The sequence below is a fragment of the Erythranthe guttata genome, chromosome 10, assembly GCF_056151865.1.
Source record: "Erythranthe guttata isolate IM_541 chromosome 10, IM_541, whole genome shotgun sequence".
NCBI lineage: Eukaryota > Viridiplantae > Streptophyta > Magnoliopsida > Lamiales > Phrymaceae > Erythranthe > Erythranthe guttata.
Window position 1 is genome coordinate 5,816,450 of NC_142542.1, and position 19,021 is coordinate 5,835,470.

General features: G+C 35.6%; 2 protein-coding genes across 5 annotated transcripts; both read left to right on the forward strand.

Moving 5' to 3' along the window:
• Positions 1 to 3,486: 3,486 nt before the first annotated feature.
• TAG1 (membrane bound O-acyl transferase (MBOAT) family protein) lies at positions 3,487 to 12,272 on the forward strand. Of its 2 annotated transcripts, none has more exons than XM_012993626.2 (16): positions 3,487 to 4,219; positions 5,022 to 5,102; positions 5,309 to 5,382; positions 5,481 to 5,556; positions 6,416 to 6,483; positions 6,664 to 6,787; positions 7,152 to 7,250; positions 7,968 to 8,069; positions 8,153 to 8,289; positions 9,010 to 9,091; positions 9,219 to 9,239; positions 9,792 to 9,854; positions 10,361 to 10,408; positions 10,535 to 10,597; positions 11,321 to 11,374; positions 11,826 to 12,272. In XM_012993626.2, the coding sequence occupies exons 1-16, from the start codon at positions 3,773 to 3,775 to the stop codon at positions 11,928 to 11,930; spliced, it is 1,644 nt and encodes a 547-aa protein (XP_012849080.1). In that variant the 5' UTR covers positions 3,487 to 3,772; the 3' UTR covers positions 11,931 to 12,272. The 2 variants fall into 2 exon arrangements, 1 of the variants encoding a protein (XP_012849080.1); XR_016033743.1 differs by having other exon boundaries at positions 3,508 to 4,219; positions 9,746 to 9,854.
• Positions 12,273 to 13,096: 824 nt separating this feature from the next.
• LOC105968954 (uncharacterized) lies at positions 13,097 to 18,834 on the forward strand. 3 transcript variants are annotated; one of them, XM_088824954.1, is made up of 3 exons: positions 13,097 to 13,419; positions 15,868 to 16,017; positions 16,166 to 18,834. In XM_088824954.1, the coding sequence occupies exon 3, from the start codon at positions 16,217 to 16,219 to the stop codon at positions 18,560 to 18,562; it is 2,346 nt and encodes a 781-aa protein (XP_088681080.1). In that variant the 5' UTR covers positions 13,097 to 13,419; positions 15,868 to 16,017; positions 16,166 to 16,216; the 3' UTR covers positions 18,563 to 18,834. The 3 variants fall into 3 exon arrangements, with proteins under 3 accessions (XP_088681080.1, XP_088681082.1, XP_012849119.2); XM_088824956.1 differs by having other exon boundaries at positions 13,278 to 13,499; positions 14,991 to 16,017; XM_012993665.2 differs by lacking the exon at positions 13,097 to 13,419 and adding an exon at positions 14,714 to 14,990.
• Positions 18,835 to 19,021: the final 187 nt, after the last annotated feature.

Sequence of the window (19,021 nt, forward strand, 5' to 3'; positions counted from 1 at the left end):
AACTTGCATAAATACCACACACACACAATCCGGACACACACACACACACATACACACACCTTCGATCATATACTCAAACATATGTATATATTGCATGTAGTAGTACATGTATAGGTATGTATATGCATGTGCATGTATGTACGTATAAATATATATACATAATCCATATAATTTAGAAAGTTTCGATTAATTTACCAAATAAATAAGATACGCAATTTATTCACATAAGTCACGTAATTCACGAAATTCCTAAAATTTTAATTTACGAAAATTTAAATCATATAAATCACACATATAATAACGCACGTAATTATTCACGTAAGTCACATAATTAAATTCACGTAATGTCTATAATTCCTATTACGTATTAATATTATTCTAGGGTTCTCGAGTTAGAAATATTATTCCCGGGTTTTAGGGTTTTCGGGTTTTGAAAAGGTGGGGTGTTACAATCCACAATTACAAAATTCCACAACTTCCTTTGTGCAAGACCACACAAGCAAAACCCATTTCACTCAAATTCTTCAAAAAAAAAAAAAAAAAAAATCTTCATCTTCTTTAAAAATCCTCAAACCATCAAATCTTACTAAAACATGTAAATGATAACATTATGGAGTCACGAGACATCAATATGGAGAATTGTATAGAAAAAATAGAAAACAAACTATGAATGAATGTATTTTTAATTTTTTATAGTTAGGTGATCGATTTTTAAGTTTTCAAAAAGAAAATTCGCACAGTCAAAATTCGACATTGACATGTCGAATTTTGTCACAAAATTCGACATTTCGATGTTGATTTTTTAGCAAAAAATCGACATCTACATGTCGATTTTTCGCCAAAAAATCAACATGTACAGGTCGAATTTTCTTCTTCTTCTTCTTCTTCTTCTTCTTCTTCTTCTTCTTCTTCTTCTTCTTCTTCTTCTTCTTCTTCTTCTTCTTCTTCTTCTTCTTCTTCTTCTTCTCCTCCTCCTTCTTCTTTCCTCCTTCCTCCATATTCTTTTTCTCTTCCTTTTCAAGCACCCGTGGTTGGGCGGCGGCAATTCTTCGGCGGTGGATGGGCGGCGACAATTCTTCTCGTCTTGTGTTCTTCTCTTCTTCCCCTACAGCATCCCTCTCTCTCGTTTTTCAATTTCTCCTTTATTTTTTTTCTTTTTGGTCTTGCAATAGTAATTATGTCTAATTTGAATGAATAGTATCAAAATCAATATTGGGGTTATATTTGCAATTTTCAATCTTGCTCTTAGTAAATTTATTTATATTTTGGTCTTGTATCAAGTAAGGTCTTGCACTTAGTAATTTTAGTCTTGCATATATTCGTTGCCTTATTTATATGGCGTTTTAGCTCGTAAATCCCTTTTGCTGAGTATCATACATAGATAATTCCACCCGAAATGTCTGGGATGCCCTTCATTAAACGATTTTGCGGTTTTTTTCTTCTCTATTTTATCTATATATTCATCGTCCCAAAATATAACAATAATTCCCAAACATGTTCGATACTTCCTCAAAATTACGACAAAAAATATCATGCTCAACCTCTGCTCCCTTTTCGCGTCATAGCTCCGCACATACACACGCTACCATTTGAGGACTGTCTAGTATATGAAACTAACCAAAAGGGATTTTCGAGTCAAAACCCTTATTTATATTTTCATAAAAATCTTAAAAACATAAATCTCAATTATATTAATAAAAGAGAGAAATAAACATGAAAGAAAAATAGAGAGAGGGAGGGGGGGGGGGGGGGGGGGGGGAATAAGACATTTATTAATATCCCAAGGGGCTGGGAATTATGCCGGCACAACTTCCACCACTAGTCTCCGGCCAGGCCACCGCCGCCTGAATCCTGATATACATGCAGAGTGCAGACTGGGAAAATGAATCGAGCTTTTTCAAGGCTTTGGGCAGCACATTCAACCAATTATATACCAATCTTTGACTTTGACCTCTCTTTTCCTCTAACGCATTTCTTGTAGTATTATTTTTATTTTTTTATATTCTATAGTAAAATTATCAAATTACTCAAATTATTATAATAAATGAATAATTAAAAGTTAGATTCATTTCCTTTTTATTCCAAGTAAAATGTTCTAAATCGGATTTTCTTATTTGAATTGGCAAAATTATTAAAAGAAATCATATATCTTACCAACATGTAACGGTATAATATAGATACAGAAGTCAGAATGTAATAACATGAAGATTAAAATATATTTGTTTGTAAACATGTAATTGTTGTAATTATTTTCATAGATTAAAATTAGATTGAAAATCGAAAATCTCATATATAATTTCCATTTCAATATAAAAATTTGAAATAAATAAATAAATAGATGAAATTTTAATAAATTGGAAAAATATATATTCCAAAGTTGGGATTTTTTTCCAATTGATGTTTTCAATTTAAAGTGGTCATTTTCATGACAAAAGTTGATGTTTAAGTTGGTCATATTTAGACAACTACTATTTGTCGGTTTTCTTTTAGGATTTATTAGGAACTTTTTTTTTTATTCGAATTATTTTTATTTCTTTTAGGATCTACATTGTTTTTATAACGAATGAACCAACGGACGATCATATAAATGCACTTGATAAATCGAAATTATTGTATTATTGATTTGCAAACGATACGAAAGACGTTAATTACGCTCGCTTCTATTGATACAAACTCCCGTGGTCCAACTGCTAGATCATCCCCTACAAAACTATTTAATAAAAAAATGGGTAAATTCCACTTTACCCCCTCGTACTCTACCTGAGAGTCACTTTACCCCTCGTACTCTCAATTTTATCGGTTTACCCCCTTGTACTTGTACAATTTCCCAATAAAGCCATTTCCTTCAAATTTTGTCAATTTTGACTCTAACGCCATTTTGTCAACTCTGTAAATTACAAAATTGCCACTGCCTATAACGCGTCGTTTCTCCTCCGTCAATATTGTCATTTCTTCTTCTCCCACCACTTCCCCTTCCATGATATCCCCAAATTGAACCCCTAACTTAGTAAAAATCAAGACCCAAAAATTGATCGATTCCACCCAGTGCAAAGAAAAAAATATATGAATGTGTGAAACTTTCTCTTTTCTAATCTCGAGAGTCAAAATCGAAAAAATTCAATATTTACGTCAATATTTTGACTCTTGACCAAATGGCGTCATAGTCAAAATCGAAAAAAGTTGACGAAGAGGGTTGTATTGGAAAATTGTTACAAGGGGGTAAATCGACAAAATTAAGAGTACGAGGGGGTAAAGTGGTTCTTGGGCAGAGTACAATGGGGTAAAGTGGAATTTACCCTAAAAAAATTGTACAAAAATAATATTTTGGGAGATACTCAATTTGTGTGGACCACCACTTATGACTCAATGCAAATATATTGACATTAATTAATATGATCATAAAAAAAGTAGACCATAGAATAAACTAAAAAAAAAAATTAAAAAAATAATGTACTTGTAATTGGAAATTATTTAATGATTGATGATATGCCAAAATCAGAATCTTCCAAAGTTGGATTAAGCACATACCAAATCGACTAAGCAAACCGCCTAAACCTTTAACTATTCAATTATTATTATTATTTTATTTCCCCTTTTTATCTAGACTAGAACAAATGTGTATGTATATGTGTATGTATTGTTGAATTGAATAATTTGAATCCGTGCTATCATTTGTGTGAATCTGTATCTCCATCTCTCTCTAGAACTACGATTCTGCGTTCGCTCTTCTTCTGGAATTCGTTCTTCAATTCTCTCTCTGTGTGCTGGTTTGATGGCGATCCTGGACTCGCCGCAGAGCCTTGACACAACGTCGTCCAGTACCGATAACGGCCACGGCCACGGCCACGAGCGCGCCGCTACTATTCGCCGCCGACCAAGCGCGAGGTCAGTGGAGCCTCTGCTGGACTCCGATTCCAACTCTATCGAGACCGAGAGCGCCATAAACGACGCTGAGAATGATCAGAATGAGGCCAATTTGATCGGGAATCTAGGCGGAGGAGCGGTGGAATCTGCTAATGAAGAGCAGGAGTCGGAATCCGCAAGTGAAGGATTGAGCTTCGGCAAGGAGAAAGAGGACAAAGTGAAGGAGAACGGAGAAAGTGGTGACGGCGGCAAAGGAGGTGATGCCTCGTCGATAAAATTCGCGTACAGGCCGTCGGCGCCAGCTCACCGCAAAAACAAGGAGAGCCCTCTCAGTTCCGACGCTATCTTTAAGCAGGTAGGTTCGCATTCGCAGTTCTTTTTAGGTTTCATCAACGTTTATTTACGTGTATACATCTCCAGAATTTGTGAATATTAAATGAAGCTTTTTACTCTCACCGGGAATCTGGTGATGAATTCCTAGAAGCATCTTGTTTTACTTAGTCTGTTATTTATTTATTAGCATTCGTACTTTTCTCCTGTTTCGATCTTAGAATTAACTAGCTCGAGTTGCACCATTGATGCCATCAGTTGGTAAGAATTTGAATGAGGCAAGATAACATCGACATGCTGCATTTGTTTTATGGTCCTACTGAAGAATGTTGAGGATACTTTCCGGAAATAGCAAATCCAAAAAAATCCAGAGTTGGCACGGTGAAGACATCTAGAGCAACTGTTTCTGTGGTTGGTCTTGTAATGGATATTTGTACAAGAAGAGACAAGTTGCAGTATTCCTGAAGTGACCTCTGGGAGATTAGGTTTTAAAAAATACTCAAAGTTGGCAACTTATTGAAAGATTGAAACAATAGTGATTTAGATTGCGGTTATTTGTGCTTATATATATATTTTTTTTACCACTTTTATTCCTCTGGGGATTAATGGGCAGTGTGAGATTTTTATAGTTGGACGTAAGACACTCAGGGAGCAAAGTAAACGTACGGGTTGTACTTGCTTTTAACTGTTGTAATTTGGAGATGTTGCGCTTTGTTTGGGAGGATCCAACAAATTTCTGGTGCACCATCAACTAGCAAATACTTTTGGGGGTGTTAGTTTGCCTGACAAGTATCTGATGTTCATAACTTATTGTTTTCTTGTTGCAGAGTCATGCAGGTCTCTTCAACCTCTGTATAGTAGTGCTTGTTGCTGTAAATAGCAGACTAATCATTGAAAATTTGATGAAGGTGCGTCTGTTATGCCTGCATGAATCTTTTGTATCTGTATAAATAGCGATATAACTGATATAACTACAGTAGAGTGCTGTTAGTATCTCAAATTAGCTAGTTACAAAAATCATGAGTTATCTTTGATGCATGTTTATCGTCACTTTTTGAATAAAATGTGTTTAGTATACTGCTACATGGTATCTAATATTGTCTTTGACTTGCAGTACGGCTGGCTGATTAAAGTAGGCTTTTGGTTTGGTCCTAAATCACTTAGGGATTGGCCACTGTTCATGTGTTGGTAATTACATCCTGGACATTTGTCATCTTAGTATGGTATGACCACAATAATGTCAACAAAAATTATCTAATCACAAATCTCAACATTATTTTTTTCAGTCTAAGTCTCCCAATCTTCCCCCTTGCTGCGTTTCTTGTCGAGAAGTTGGTGAAACAAAAGAGTATACCTGAATGGGTGAGTAACAGTCAAACTTCCTTTTTTTTTCCAACTCTCACACAGGCACGATTGAATGATTGTGGTCTGCCTACTCTCTTAGTAGTAATCCCCTTGAAAACCAATGTGGAGATTCAACTATGATCATGTTAAGTGGATGTTTTGAAACTGTACTCATATGTAATGTAAACAGATGTATCTTTTGTCGAATTAAGGTTGCAGGTGGCCTATCCTTTGTTAATAAGATATAAATCAGACATCTCGGCAACTTACACTAGAGTAGCATCAAATTTTACTAGAGATACTGAAAGGGAAATAGTTCTTGTATGGGCTACGTTGTCATGAATTTTATGGATATTTAGTTCCATGATTATTGATATTTGTGTTACCTCTAATATATACTCGTTGAAGGTTAGCCTACTGATTGAAAAGTTTTTCCTTAATACTGACCTAAGAATCAACTTCAATGAACTTGTTGTATACTGGTATCAACTATAGATATTTATGGACTAGTGCATGTCTATCGGAATGGTAATATCGTTTGCCTTGATTTTGGGTTTAAAATCAGCTGATTTAAATAGTTTGGTCCTTACAGACTTTTGTACTCTTGTTATATCTGTTTATTTATCTATTCTGTTGTGAAAATATATCTATTTCTGTTGAATTAGAATTATCCTGCCAGCCAAGTGTTCCTCAAGTTAATGGTGTGCATTCTCCTGTTGTTATTTCATTTTTGTTATTTCATTTTTGTTATTTCGTTGTTATTTATTATCCTTACCATTATGAACACAAATTAAGCTTGTGACTGTAACCGTTGTGCTTAAAAGTCCACCAGAATGAAATTTCATATACGAAATACAATTTCATTTCAATTTTGCAGGTTGCAGTCTTTCTTCATGTTATAATAACAACAACATCAATCCTGTATCCAGTTGTTGTCATTCTTAGGTATGTCTTGACTACTAAGAAGAAGTTATTTTAATTATTATGATTTTTAAGACAATTGTTTAATAATGTTTTCTGAAAGATACCTGAAGAAGATAACTGAAGCAGTTCTATTGGTTGGGTGTATCTTTTTGGACTGTATTTACAACTTTATGCAATATTTCTGACTTTGGAATTGCGCAGGTGTGATTCTGCTGTTCTATCGGGTGTCACTTTAATGCTCTTTGCTTGCATTGTGTGGTTGAAGTTGGTTTCCTACGCGCATACAAATTATGATTTGAGGGTACTCTCAAAATCACTTGATAAGGTAATGCGAAAGAATATGTTTTCAATTGCTGGTATTTATTTAATATTATTTTAAGTTGACGTGGCGAGTACTAGTTGGATAATTAGCTTTATAGTTTAATGCGATTGAAAGCTTGTTCCCTAGTGACTGGAAGGAGAGGAAAGCCTTTCACCACTGAGCCTATTCCTTTGGCAATTTAAGCAGCCCCAACCCTACAAAAGAGAAAAAAGAAAAAGAAAAAGAAAAGAAATAAATGTAGAAGCAGCAACGACACAGTGACTCATGAGCACAGATGCATGTGATTAAATATTTTTATTTGTAATTTTGTTGATAATGTAAGAAGTTCATAATATTTCAAATTAACAAGCTTCTTATATGATGTCAGTGGGAAGCTTTATGCAGTTACTGGAACATGGAGTACTCTTATGATGTTAGCTTTCAGAGTCTCGCATACTTCATGGTTGCGCCGACGTTATGTTACCAGGTACACAGGCCCCTATAATTTAGCAGTACAGACATCACATACAGTTTCTTGTATAAGTATGGCTGATCTAAAGCTTCCATGGGAAATATTCATAATTCTGACATACTTATTTATATTCTTGAACATAAACGTGTGGTGATGCTGCATAAAGAGCATATCTGATGAAATGTGCGATTCAGAGAGGAGTTATGTATTTGCATGTGTGGTTTATTGTTGTAAGAAGCATTTATGCATGAAGTAAAAAGTATACTCTGATGGATATTTCAATCTCATTGAATCATAGGCCTGCTAGGTTCATACATTTCTGCGAACATTTCTCATGTATCTTTATCTAATATGCTTGTGGTGTGTATTGTCTAAATGAGTTCATGTATGGAGGTTATTTGGGAAACATATTCTCTTTGATCAGGTAAAACTGCCAAGGCAAATAAACTAAGTACAGTACGTTTATGATTTTTGTCCCTTGGAAATGCTCATATTTTTTTAGCGTGCATGTTATAATATTGCATACTAATGAACATGATGGTGAAGATGCCATTTGGAACTGTAGAGTGTACTGTTTAATTGCCAAGTGCTTGTACTCTGACGCAGTTGCACTTCATTAACCTGTTGTCAAAGTTCTTCATTATGTAAAATGGTGCTAGTATTGCACCGTATTCTTTAAGAATTTGATTCGAAGTCTTTATATCTTGACAAAGTAAATTTGGTTGTTTGCAGCCAAGCTATCCACGTACAGCGTGCATTCGAAAGGGCTGGGTTTTTCGACAACTCATTAAACTAGTAATATTTTCAGGGTTCATGGGATTTATTGTAGAGCAGGTGATGTGTCATTTCTTCCTCATTGTAATGGTTTTCCTTGCTCTAATGTGAACTAGGCTTTTATAGTTTGCTCTATTATGCAGTATATTAACCCAATCGTGCAAAATTCGCAACATCCATTGAAAGGAGACTTTCTATATGCAATTGAGAGGGTCTTGAAGCTTTCAGTTCCAAATCTATATGTGTGGCTCTGCATGTTTTATTGTTTTTTCCACCTCTGGTATTTTCTCTTCTTCTCAAGTTTATGGAATATTATTGGCATGTCTCGTTATTTTTGCTTTGTGTTCACGTCCAGAAGCATTATTGCATCTATATAGCTCTGTCTGTCCTCCCCTCTGAAATATGTTCATTTAGGCATCCGTCGCTTGTTGGTATGCAATAAATGCATATCTGGATAGTTGCTAGGTAGTTTGGTGGTCTAGGAAAGAGTTCTGACATATATTGGATTTAGATTTTTACTGCAGCATGCAAAATGCCAAATACATTCGATTGTAAATATGGAAAAATACAATTACAAATGATATTTAAAATTCAATTTATCTGCACATTTAGCTGAATCTGCACCACCAGGTAATTTATATGAATTATAGAAGTTTTCCAAGGATAACTGGGTGAATAAATTGATTTTCATCTCAGATTGAGTTTCATGCACACATTTTTTTGGTTTTGTCCAACAATATCAAAAGAACTAATGCAGAAGCCTGAAACTCACATTCCTGATTGCCTATGGATTAAAAAAACAATCCTGATTGCCTTAGGGCAGAGCTTATTCTTGCCTTCTTAATATAGGTTTTTCTTGCATAATGCCAGCATAATTGACCAAAAAAAAACCTTCAATTTTGGAGCATCTTTATGAAAAGGCAACTAGGTTTTCAACTTAAATTTTTTCGTCCTTTTGATTGTCTCGCTGATTATACTTACATGCAGTTCTGTGATATAGGCTAAATATACTTGCTGAACTTCTATGCTTTGGCGATCGTGAATTCTATAAGGACTGGTGGAATGCAAGAACAGTTGAGGAGGTAGAGTATTATCAACTGATATTGTGAGTTTGCTAATTTTTGTTATTAGAATGCGGTTTGTGGCTGACAAACTTTCTGTCTCCTTCGTATTGTATTTTGATGGGATAACTGCTGTTGCTGTCATCAGTATTGGAGAATGTGGAATATGGTAAGTTAAGCTATTCGGAGATTGATTCATTTGAATTTGTTCTAAAGAATTTGTTAAGGAACTAAATTCATCTCTAGAAGCTTTACACTTGATGTGTTAAAACAGATTCACTGTTGAAATTTGATACTATTGATTATTTTAATTTAGATCCCTACATGGACCCAATGACTACCTTGAGAGTTGTGACAATAAAACAAGCCACGATATGAATGTTTGTATGTAAATTGGTTAGAGTATAAGGTACTTTAGAATGGAGAAAAGAATTCAATGATGAGGAAAAATTAAGCAGTAGGAGATAGTAGAAGTTGTAATTTTATGTGTCAATTGCTGCAACTAGTTCTTAGAATGGCAGTGTACGTGTTTGCTGAGGAGAAAAGGAGTTGAGAAAATTGCTTATAGTTCATATGTACAGGTTATGTGACGGTCAAGCTGTTCAAGGTTCCATGTAGGAAATAGATCAAACTTGGGTTTTGCTACCGTTTATGAGTTCTCTGTTTTTTCTGCAGTTGCTTGGTTTCACTATGCATTGATAGAAAACCTTGTTAATTGCAGCCCGTTCATAAATGGATGGTCCGGCATATATACTTTCCATGCTTGCGGAATGGGATATCGAAGGTATTTTTACATTGTAATGTACTTAATTGTTAAGCTGTTAATGTGAAGTCTTTTACAAGATCCTTAGTGAAGCTGGAATTCAACAATTTTATTGATTTTCCAATCAAATTGGCTTGTTTCTTTCCTACTTCCTGAACCCACTTTTGTTTGGAGAACCGCTCACAGCTTTTTATCTATTTGGCCCCTGTTTGAGGGGTTTGGATTCTTTTGGAATATTTAGAAGATTGATATTTAGAAGTGCTCTTCTCGAACTTCCTTTACTGGTGTGATACTTTTTGGATTTTGGTTGTATGACCTAATTATCAATATATGATATATACCAAACCTTGATTATAGGGTGAGGCAGTGCTTATCACATCCCTCACTATATATTGCTTGTAAATATTGCTTGTTTGCACTTTCAAAGTGCAATCAATTGATTAGTTGCATTTGTAGGCAGTTTACAGATTGTTTGTCTCCTCTTGCAATTTTTTTGGTTACTGATTGCCCATTGGTTTCTGATGCAGGGAATTGCAGTTTTGGTTGCATTCCTTGTGTCTGCTATTTTCCACGAGGTACGATGCCACCTTATCCTTTTCTATCTCTCTGCTATTGTCACAGAGATTAATGAAACTCAAGAACTGCCTTTTCTCTTGAGCCTAGCTTTTCAATATATAATCCGAGTTCTGTTTGTTTAATAGCTGTGTATTGCCGTCCCTTGTCACATATTCAAGCTTTGGGCGTTCATTGGTATCATGTTTCAGGTACGACAATTTCAGTCACTGCACAATCTAGTTTCCAATTATGCTGTAATGATATCCATGTTTTTAGGGCATTTACATATTCTGTTTCCCTTTAGTATGTCCACTAATGATATTCAGTTTCCATTGTAGAACCTCATTTCCGATAATGTTGAAACTTGATTGTGGTGAAGAAACTGATGAGATAAATAAGTATTTAAACAACAACGTGATTTGGCAATATCACACTCCTTGGCCTATAAAAACAGAAAGATCTACATTTCACAGTTTCACTGTTTATTCTGAACTAAAATGTTTACCTCTACATGGATGATTAAATCAACATACTTTATCCCATGAATATGCAAATAATCTTGAACTTTTATTCAATACTAAGTCCCATAATGCACGATGCTGTACATTCGTAAATGAACTCTGTGCAGTTATGGAGTAAATGTCAAACATGCAGGCCTTACTGATCCTTTAGACCATCAGAGTTTCTTAGTCAGTGTTTAATAGTGACCATTAAAAGTTTTAACTTTTTTGGGTAAGAAAAGTAAGGTTCAAGAAAATATCTACTTTTACCTCTTCTCTAAACATTTTTGTCTCTGTAATCAATTTTGAATTACAGTGACCATAACACTGGCATGAAGAAGGATTGACCTTTCTAAATTGATGTATATTTCATCGACCATTAAAAGTGTCAAAAATGGCTTCTAACCGGTCCTTGAATTTGTCTCTGAACAGGTCCCTCTTGTAATTGTGACTAATTACTTGCAAAACAAATTCCAAAACTCGATGGTAAGCTTTCTATTTGCTTCACATTTATTTAGTTGATTAATTTCTTCATTTGAAGTTAATTAAATTGGTGTGCGTGTTTTTATTTGCTTTTCTGTTTCTTGCTTCTTTTATCGCCTCGATTTTCTCATCTTGGACTAGGAAGTCAAAAAAATGTATACAGAAAATGATTTATGGTGTAAAATTGATCGCATGCAAAGGGACGATTTGAAGTTCTTCCTGCCCCCATTTACTTTCTCCCACGTGCTTCTCTTTGTTTAAGTGGTTAATTTACTAAACTTAGTTGGAAAGATGATTCATTAGCATTATTACAAGGAAAAATCTAGTAGCAATTTGCTGCTCCCGATTTACTTGTTCCGTTTCTCGTAAAATGCTCTTTGAAAGTTCAAATGATCAATTTTGTAGTCCCTTTTAAGCAAAAAGAATAACCTCGTGTTCTTTAATTTTCTGCCAGGTGGGCAATATGATGTTCTGGTGTTTTTTCTGCATCGTCGGTCAACCTATGTGTTTGCTGCTATACTATCATGACTTGATGAATCGAAAAGCTAGTGCAAGGTAAGAAGATCTTCATCCCCGGAGAATAAATCCTCAGAATACCAATACCCCTCCCCAAAAAAAAGGGGAAAAAAAAAAAAAAAAAACCCGGGGGTGCCGAAGAAAATGCACTGCTTATGATTTCATGTAAAGGGGGTTAGGGGCATGCAATTTTGGGTCGAGTTTTATTGCACATTTGACATTTGAATTTGTACATTTACGCTAGCCGCTATATGACACTTGTAAATCTGCATTTTCTTTCCGTATAAGTCTGTAATATCATTCATTCCCTTGGTCGACCGTCGTACTTTGAGTAAACTGGAATCACCATTTTTTAATGAAAATTGCATGTTTTAAAAAAGAAAAATACTCTAATCACTCTTCAATGTAAAACTCGTAAAATATTCCTTAAATCTGCTATTTAAAATATTTGAATTATTGAACAGCGATTTGACTCGGTATATCATAAAAAATAAAAATAGTATTTTTTTTGAAAGTTTAATACCTGAGCAGTGTATGACAATTATGCCCTTAAAAAAGTCCAAATATGTACCAAGTCCACCCTATCCTTTCTACCTTGTCACATCAGAACAGACCTATAAATATTATATAATTGCTGCTTTAATTCAAAATATAGTACCCCGTATCTCTTTTGTACCACATCTTTTGATATTTCTATTTGCTCCCCAATATTTATTTAGTTGCACAATTTAACCAACTCAAAATTAAAAAAGTCCAAAAAAGACCAAAAAGATAAAACCATTAACCTTCATACTTAAAGAAATTATGGCGGATGAACTCAAGAAAGAAATGAGTTTAGGAATGGAATAATTATGTGAATCAAGCACAAATATTTGAAATCTAATTCCTTATATTTTTTATCAGTTAACAAACTTCTACGGTTTCACTATCAAGGTGCAACTCGCGATTCGTATTCCTTACAATTTTTTAGGGCATGAAGTGTGCCGGTGTGGGTTTTGAAAATAAATGCATTTAATTGGTAAGGTTGTCGGAATTTGAAATTTCATTTAACTGTTGATAGCCGACGAACCATTTCAAGTAAGTAGCTATAGAGATCGTCCGACTAAAGAATTTGTGGAGAATAAAACGGGTCGTTGCATATAAGTTTTCGGGTTGACTTAGAGAAGGGTGTATGTTCACCAAATTTGTACTATAAACCCGACAATGAATGACCATAAGTTAAATGACACACGATATAAAGTGGTTAGGATATAAATGTTCCTTATATTCACGAGGATTGGAAACAAGAGATTACTAGTTTAAATTTAAGTGCACAATAATAATACTTATTAAAAATACTAGAGACTCCATATATTCGTCGTTCTTGAGCACAAGTCGAACTCTTTGTCTTAATCGTAACAGTTCTTCCATCCGCACACAGAACTCCCTCCAATGTTCCGACAACGTCATTCCATGACTGTTGTAGAGATTACACCCTGCAAAACCTTCGATATGAGATACATTTTTCAATAAAAACTCTAAGGCTATGTTTGGTAAGCTTTTGGGCTTCTATTTCCATTTTATTTTGGAGAAAAATGTTTTGGGAGAAGAATTTGAAAATTAAATAAAGTTTGTTTATATTTTGAGATGAGATAATTTGTACTGTAGCAAGTCAAATCATGTCTGAAAGGTGTTGGGAAAATGTATTTTGGAAGAAGAATTTAAAAGTTAAAGTGATTTGATTTTGTATTTTAGTGAAGACAATTTTCACTGTAGCGGTCAAATCATGTTTGTAAGAGAGAGAAATATTTGAATTTGTTTTGGGGAAAGTTTTTGAAAATAGTGTAGAAAAATAATTTTTATTTTGGGGAAAGTGTTAAAATAATTTGAAAACGTTACCAAACATAGCCTAAGTTTTTTGGATGAATCATAGGGCTTATATATACACGAAAAATATGCTCAGTAAACCTAACCTAAACCTAAAGAATCAATCACAAAGAAATAAAATCTTTCATCATCTATACAATCTAAATTTAGATAATCATAATTTTTTTACAATATTTCATTATCTAGAACAAATATAAGAAAATAAATAAAGTCATATACAATAAAATCTCTACAAGATATGGAAGGTGTTTGGCTAAGCTTATAAAATGTTAAAAGGAGTTTATAAGATGTTTTAGAGCTTATAAGCTCTTCCAAAGTGTTTGGTAATTTTTTTTTTAAAAAGATCTTAATTTAAAAAAAAATAAGCTGTTGGAGAGCAAATAAGATCTTTTTAAATAAGTATCTCTACCCCACATTTTTATTTAAGATCTTAGAATGAGTAAAAATAGGAAAGAAGCTTATTATCCGAACACTCTAAAAATTAATCTTAAAAATAAGATGTAACAACTTATGAGCTCTTAAAATATCTTATAAGACGTGAGAGCTTATCAGCTGTTTAAAATAAGCTTAGCCAAACACCCTTGTGATCTAAAAGATTTCCTAACTAAAAAAAATATGGAATAAAATTGATGTCAATCTTTATAAAAAAATGCTCGGTTTTCTTCAAATTCATATGCTCGAAATTTGGCGTCAACACAATGTAATGAAAGCGACAAGCTTTTACATATCCTATTGAAGATTAGGGAATTCAAAATCGAATAACTCAGACGTGCGACCGTTTCTGATAGCCTCAATCTAACTAGAGTGAGTTGAATTTGGTTCCCGCGTCAGTTACCACGAGTAATCACCATAATTCATAACTATAACAATCCAAGGCCCATTGGGCCTACCCAATCAAATTGATCCAAAATCAAACTTGGCCCACTTTTAAATCACCAAAAACCCTTTTTTTTTTTGTTCACCATTGCAAGTTGAAAAACTTCAGAGGGGCAAATGGAATTACAGAGGAATTGAGGGTCTGAAATCTGCCCACCCTTTCTTCTCCACTGCTCCCCCCCAAAAACATTCACTCTTTCCTTTCCCTCCCTTTTATCTTCCCCCCTCTTTTTGTACCAAATCTCCATTGATTAAACTTTCAGCAAAAAAAAAAAAAAAAAAAAAGCTTTTCACTCTCAATTTTTGGCGTACATTTTCTCGCCGCTGCTTCTCTTTTCTGTGGAGTGTGGACCGACGCAAGGTGCGTATCCATCTCTGCATGTGTCTTTTTTTTTTTGTTTGATCTAAGTCTGCATTTCACATTTGTGCGCGTGGTTTTTAAGTTCGAAAATTCTCGATTTTGCCTTTTTCTGTTTGTACTGATTTATCGGGTTTGTGCTTGTGGGTTTTTTAGTGTTGGTTGTTTCTAGGGTTTTTTCTCCTTTGATTTGCAATTTTATATTTTGGTAATTCCACTCCACTTTTGTCATTTGTATGCTTTTTACCCCCATATTTTAGGTCTAAAGCTTTGCCCTTAGTCTTTGGGGATTTAGAGGAATGTAACGGAAACTTGATTATTATTCATTTATTACTGCTATTTTTAGAATAGTCTTTAAGTTTAATAATGTCATGATTCATATGCTTTATATGCTGATTATTGATATTTTTGTGCCTGTGTTTTATGGAATTTCAGTAATGTTGTTACCTTCTTGGTCAGAAACACGTTTGTTGTTTGCTTACATATACATATATATCTTTCTCTATTTTACTTCCATTAGCATTTCTCTGAGTGAAAAATCTTTATTTTCCTGTTTGATTCATGTCGCTTTCCGCACAGTGCGGCATATCATTGTGTTTGCGTTCCCGTATCATCCTGCGTAGAATATATATACTTTTGTTGGGAGATATAATATGAACGGGATAAGCTTTAATTGGACAAGTGTTTGATGGAGAACCGGAAGTCTTACATTTGAACAGACGACTAAAACTACTTTATTCGTTTAAGGTTTCTTTTTATTATTCATTTTCGTCGACACGTGTCCGGTCACTGAACTACAAGATTGAGATTTTTTGAATGCGCTGATTTATAAAGTTTTTAAGTTTTTAACTTTTGATGAATTTTACATTTTCTTTGTCAGGTTTATGGAGCGCGGTTGAATCTTTGGTTATTGATGGTTCTACTATCATACTTTTGGTTTTGAGGTGCAAAAAAGTTTTTCTTTTGAAGGCCAAGAGCTCTGTGCTGCTTGGCCAATCCAGTCAAGAATCATATTCTTAGCGATAACGCGGTATGTTAAATCATCCTTTTAAACTTGCAATGTTTGTTTCTCTTTATAATAGCATAGGAATGCAGCCTGTACCTTTTTTTTTTTGGCTTGCTTGTAATTGACTAAACGTAGACTTGTGGATAACTTTTGTGGGATAATGTGACTGCAGAAGAGGAGGATTCACAAATTCTTTGTCAACTTCCGTACTGGTATATTAGCAATGGAATGCAACAAAGACGAGGCTATCCGGGCCAAAGAACTCGCGGAGAAGAAAATGGAAAATAATGATTTCAAAGGTGCTCAAAAGATTGCTATGAAAGCGCAGGCTCTCTACCCAGAACTGGACAATATTGCTCAGCTGTTAAGCATCTGCACAGTTCACTGTTCATCAGAAAAAGGGCTTTTGGGATCTGAAAAGGACTGGTATGGGATCCTTCAAGTTGAAAAGTTGGCTGACGAGTCAATGATCAAGAAACAATATCGTCGGCTAGCACTAACTCTCCATCCTGACAAGAACCGATTTCCTGGTGCAGAGAGTGCTTTCAAGTTGATTTGCGAAGCCAACGCAGTTCTGTCGGACCCCGCAAAAAAATCTTTATACGACGCTAAGGTCAGGGTTTTGAGTAGATCTGGTCCAGCAAATTCAACAGTTCACCACATTAACAGAAGTTCTAATGTTAGCAATCAAAATGGTGCCCAAACCAAAGTTCCTAATGGCTTTACCAATCCGAATCAACATCAATCAACTCAGTCAACCTCCTCTACCAGTCAAGAAGTGTTCTGGACATGCTGCCCGTTTTGTCATGTCGAATACCAGTACTTAAGACAATTTATTAACAGATCTTTGCGCTGCCCGTCATGCGAAAAGGCATTTGTGGGGTATGAAGTAAGACCTCGAGGTGTGGGGTCCAAGTCAAGCCAACCAGGTGCTCAACGCGTGCCTCCTAAACCTGTCCCGAGTCGAGGTGCTGCTTTCCAAGAAACGGCCGTCCCAAATCAGGGGAACTGCAAAACGGGTGTTCGAAATGATGAAGGACCTTCAGCACAACATGCTGGATCACAAGGACTTGCCGGCGCAAAAACTGTTCGACCAGAACCAAGTGCCCGGACAGGAAGTGATAAGGCACATGCTGCCAGGATAGCTAGGAATTTGAAAAGCAAAGGAACAGATACTCATAATGGCAGTTCAATGAATGGTGGAAAGGGAGTTGAAACATCGAATGGTGATGCAATTTCTAAAGAAGCAGGACAGGTGGGAAACAAAGGCAGGAAGAGGGATAGGAAGGTATTGAATGAATCTAGGGAGACAAATCACTTTGATGAGGAAGATCTGAACGTGAAAGAGAGTTTTGCACGGAGATCACCACGGAAAAAGCAGCATGTCACAGATAAGGAATCGGGTGTGAAGGAGCCAAAGGCTGCTGTGGTTAGTGAAGATTCAAAGCATGACAATCAAAGTAGTTTCGCTAGTAATGCATATTGTTCGAAGTCGAAACCTGAAGAAATGGGAACTTTTCAGCCCAAAGAAAGCTTTCGTGACAAGAATGCTGACTGTAATAAAGAAGGTAAGGCGAGAGGAGAAACTGGCGACAAGCCGAGCACTGGTGTTGATACAGTTCACATTGATAGTGATTCCGACGAAGATATCTCCCGTATCGATAAAGCAGCTATTGAGATAGAATGCCCCGATCCAGAATTTAGCAACTTTGAGAAGGCGCGAGATGAAAACCGTTTTCAGGTTAATCAATTCTGGGCTTGTTACGACACATTAGATGGCATGCCAAGATTCTATGCAAAGGTGAAGAAGGTCCGTTCTTCTCCATTCCAATTGACCATCACCTGGTTAGAAGCTGTTCCCATTGATAAAACTTTTCAAAAATGGGTAGACGAGGAGTTGCCGGTTGGCTGTGGCGGTTTTAAGCTCGGCGATACTGATAAAACATCGGTACGTCTATCGTTCTCTCATCAAGTACATATCGAGAAAGGAAAGAAGAGAGGTTCTTTAGTCATATACCCAAAGCAAGGCGAAGTTTGGGCTCTTTTCAAGAACTGGGATACGAGCTGGAGTTTGAACCCTGAGAATCACAGAGACGAGTTTAAATATGAAATTGTCGAGGTTGTCTCAGATTTCGTTGAAGGTGCTGGACTAAAAGTTGGTTATTTGGACAGAATTGCTGGATTCGTGAGCCTTTTTCAGAGAGCAAGTGAAAGAGAGGCTGATTTGTTTTGGGTAGGGGCGAATGAACTGTACAAGTTCTCGCATTGTGTGCCGTCTACCAAAATGAGTGGCGATGAGAGAGAAGATGTGCCGGTGGGTTCGTTCGAACTGGATCCTGCTTCTCTACCTTTGAACCCTGATTACTTGTATTACCCTAGCAAAGCAAAGATGGCAAACATAAATGGGAAAATTGGAGTCTGTTCTTCTCCGCTTAAATCGGCTAAGGAAAAGGGTAAATCTATGGCATCTGAGGAAACGAGTACTCCAAAGAAGTTTGCGGGCTTCAAACGAGTTCAAGGTGAGATGTCTAGACTCCGTAGATCTCCTAGAGGACTTAATCCTATTTAAGAAAAAATGCGAATTGATTCTATCTTTTGTAGTCCAGAAAAAAAACACTTTAATCCTATGTTGCTGTTAGAGATTTGTAGTTAGCCATGGTGATATTTGGCTGATTAGCTGGTGACGTTTTTTTGCTTTGCTTACGCAACTTATTGGGTTAAAAGCATGGACACACATCCGAGAGTGTTTTGGGGAGCTTTTTCCACCATATGTTTTTTTGGTAATCTGTATATTTATTGGAAAAATCAAGAAGTTGATGGCTTACAAATAAGCTCGAGAAATCTCAACGGTGTTTTACTAGGAATGACGTTTGATTGACTGTCGAGTAGTAACCACCTTGTAGTGGACAGATGAACCTTTTTTAAGCTACATGAATTTATATTGCAGCTGCTATTCGTTTTGCAGCTTAAATATGCACTTCTATTTGGTTGGTGTGTGTGTGTGTGTGTGTGTGTTGGTGCCTGGTGG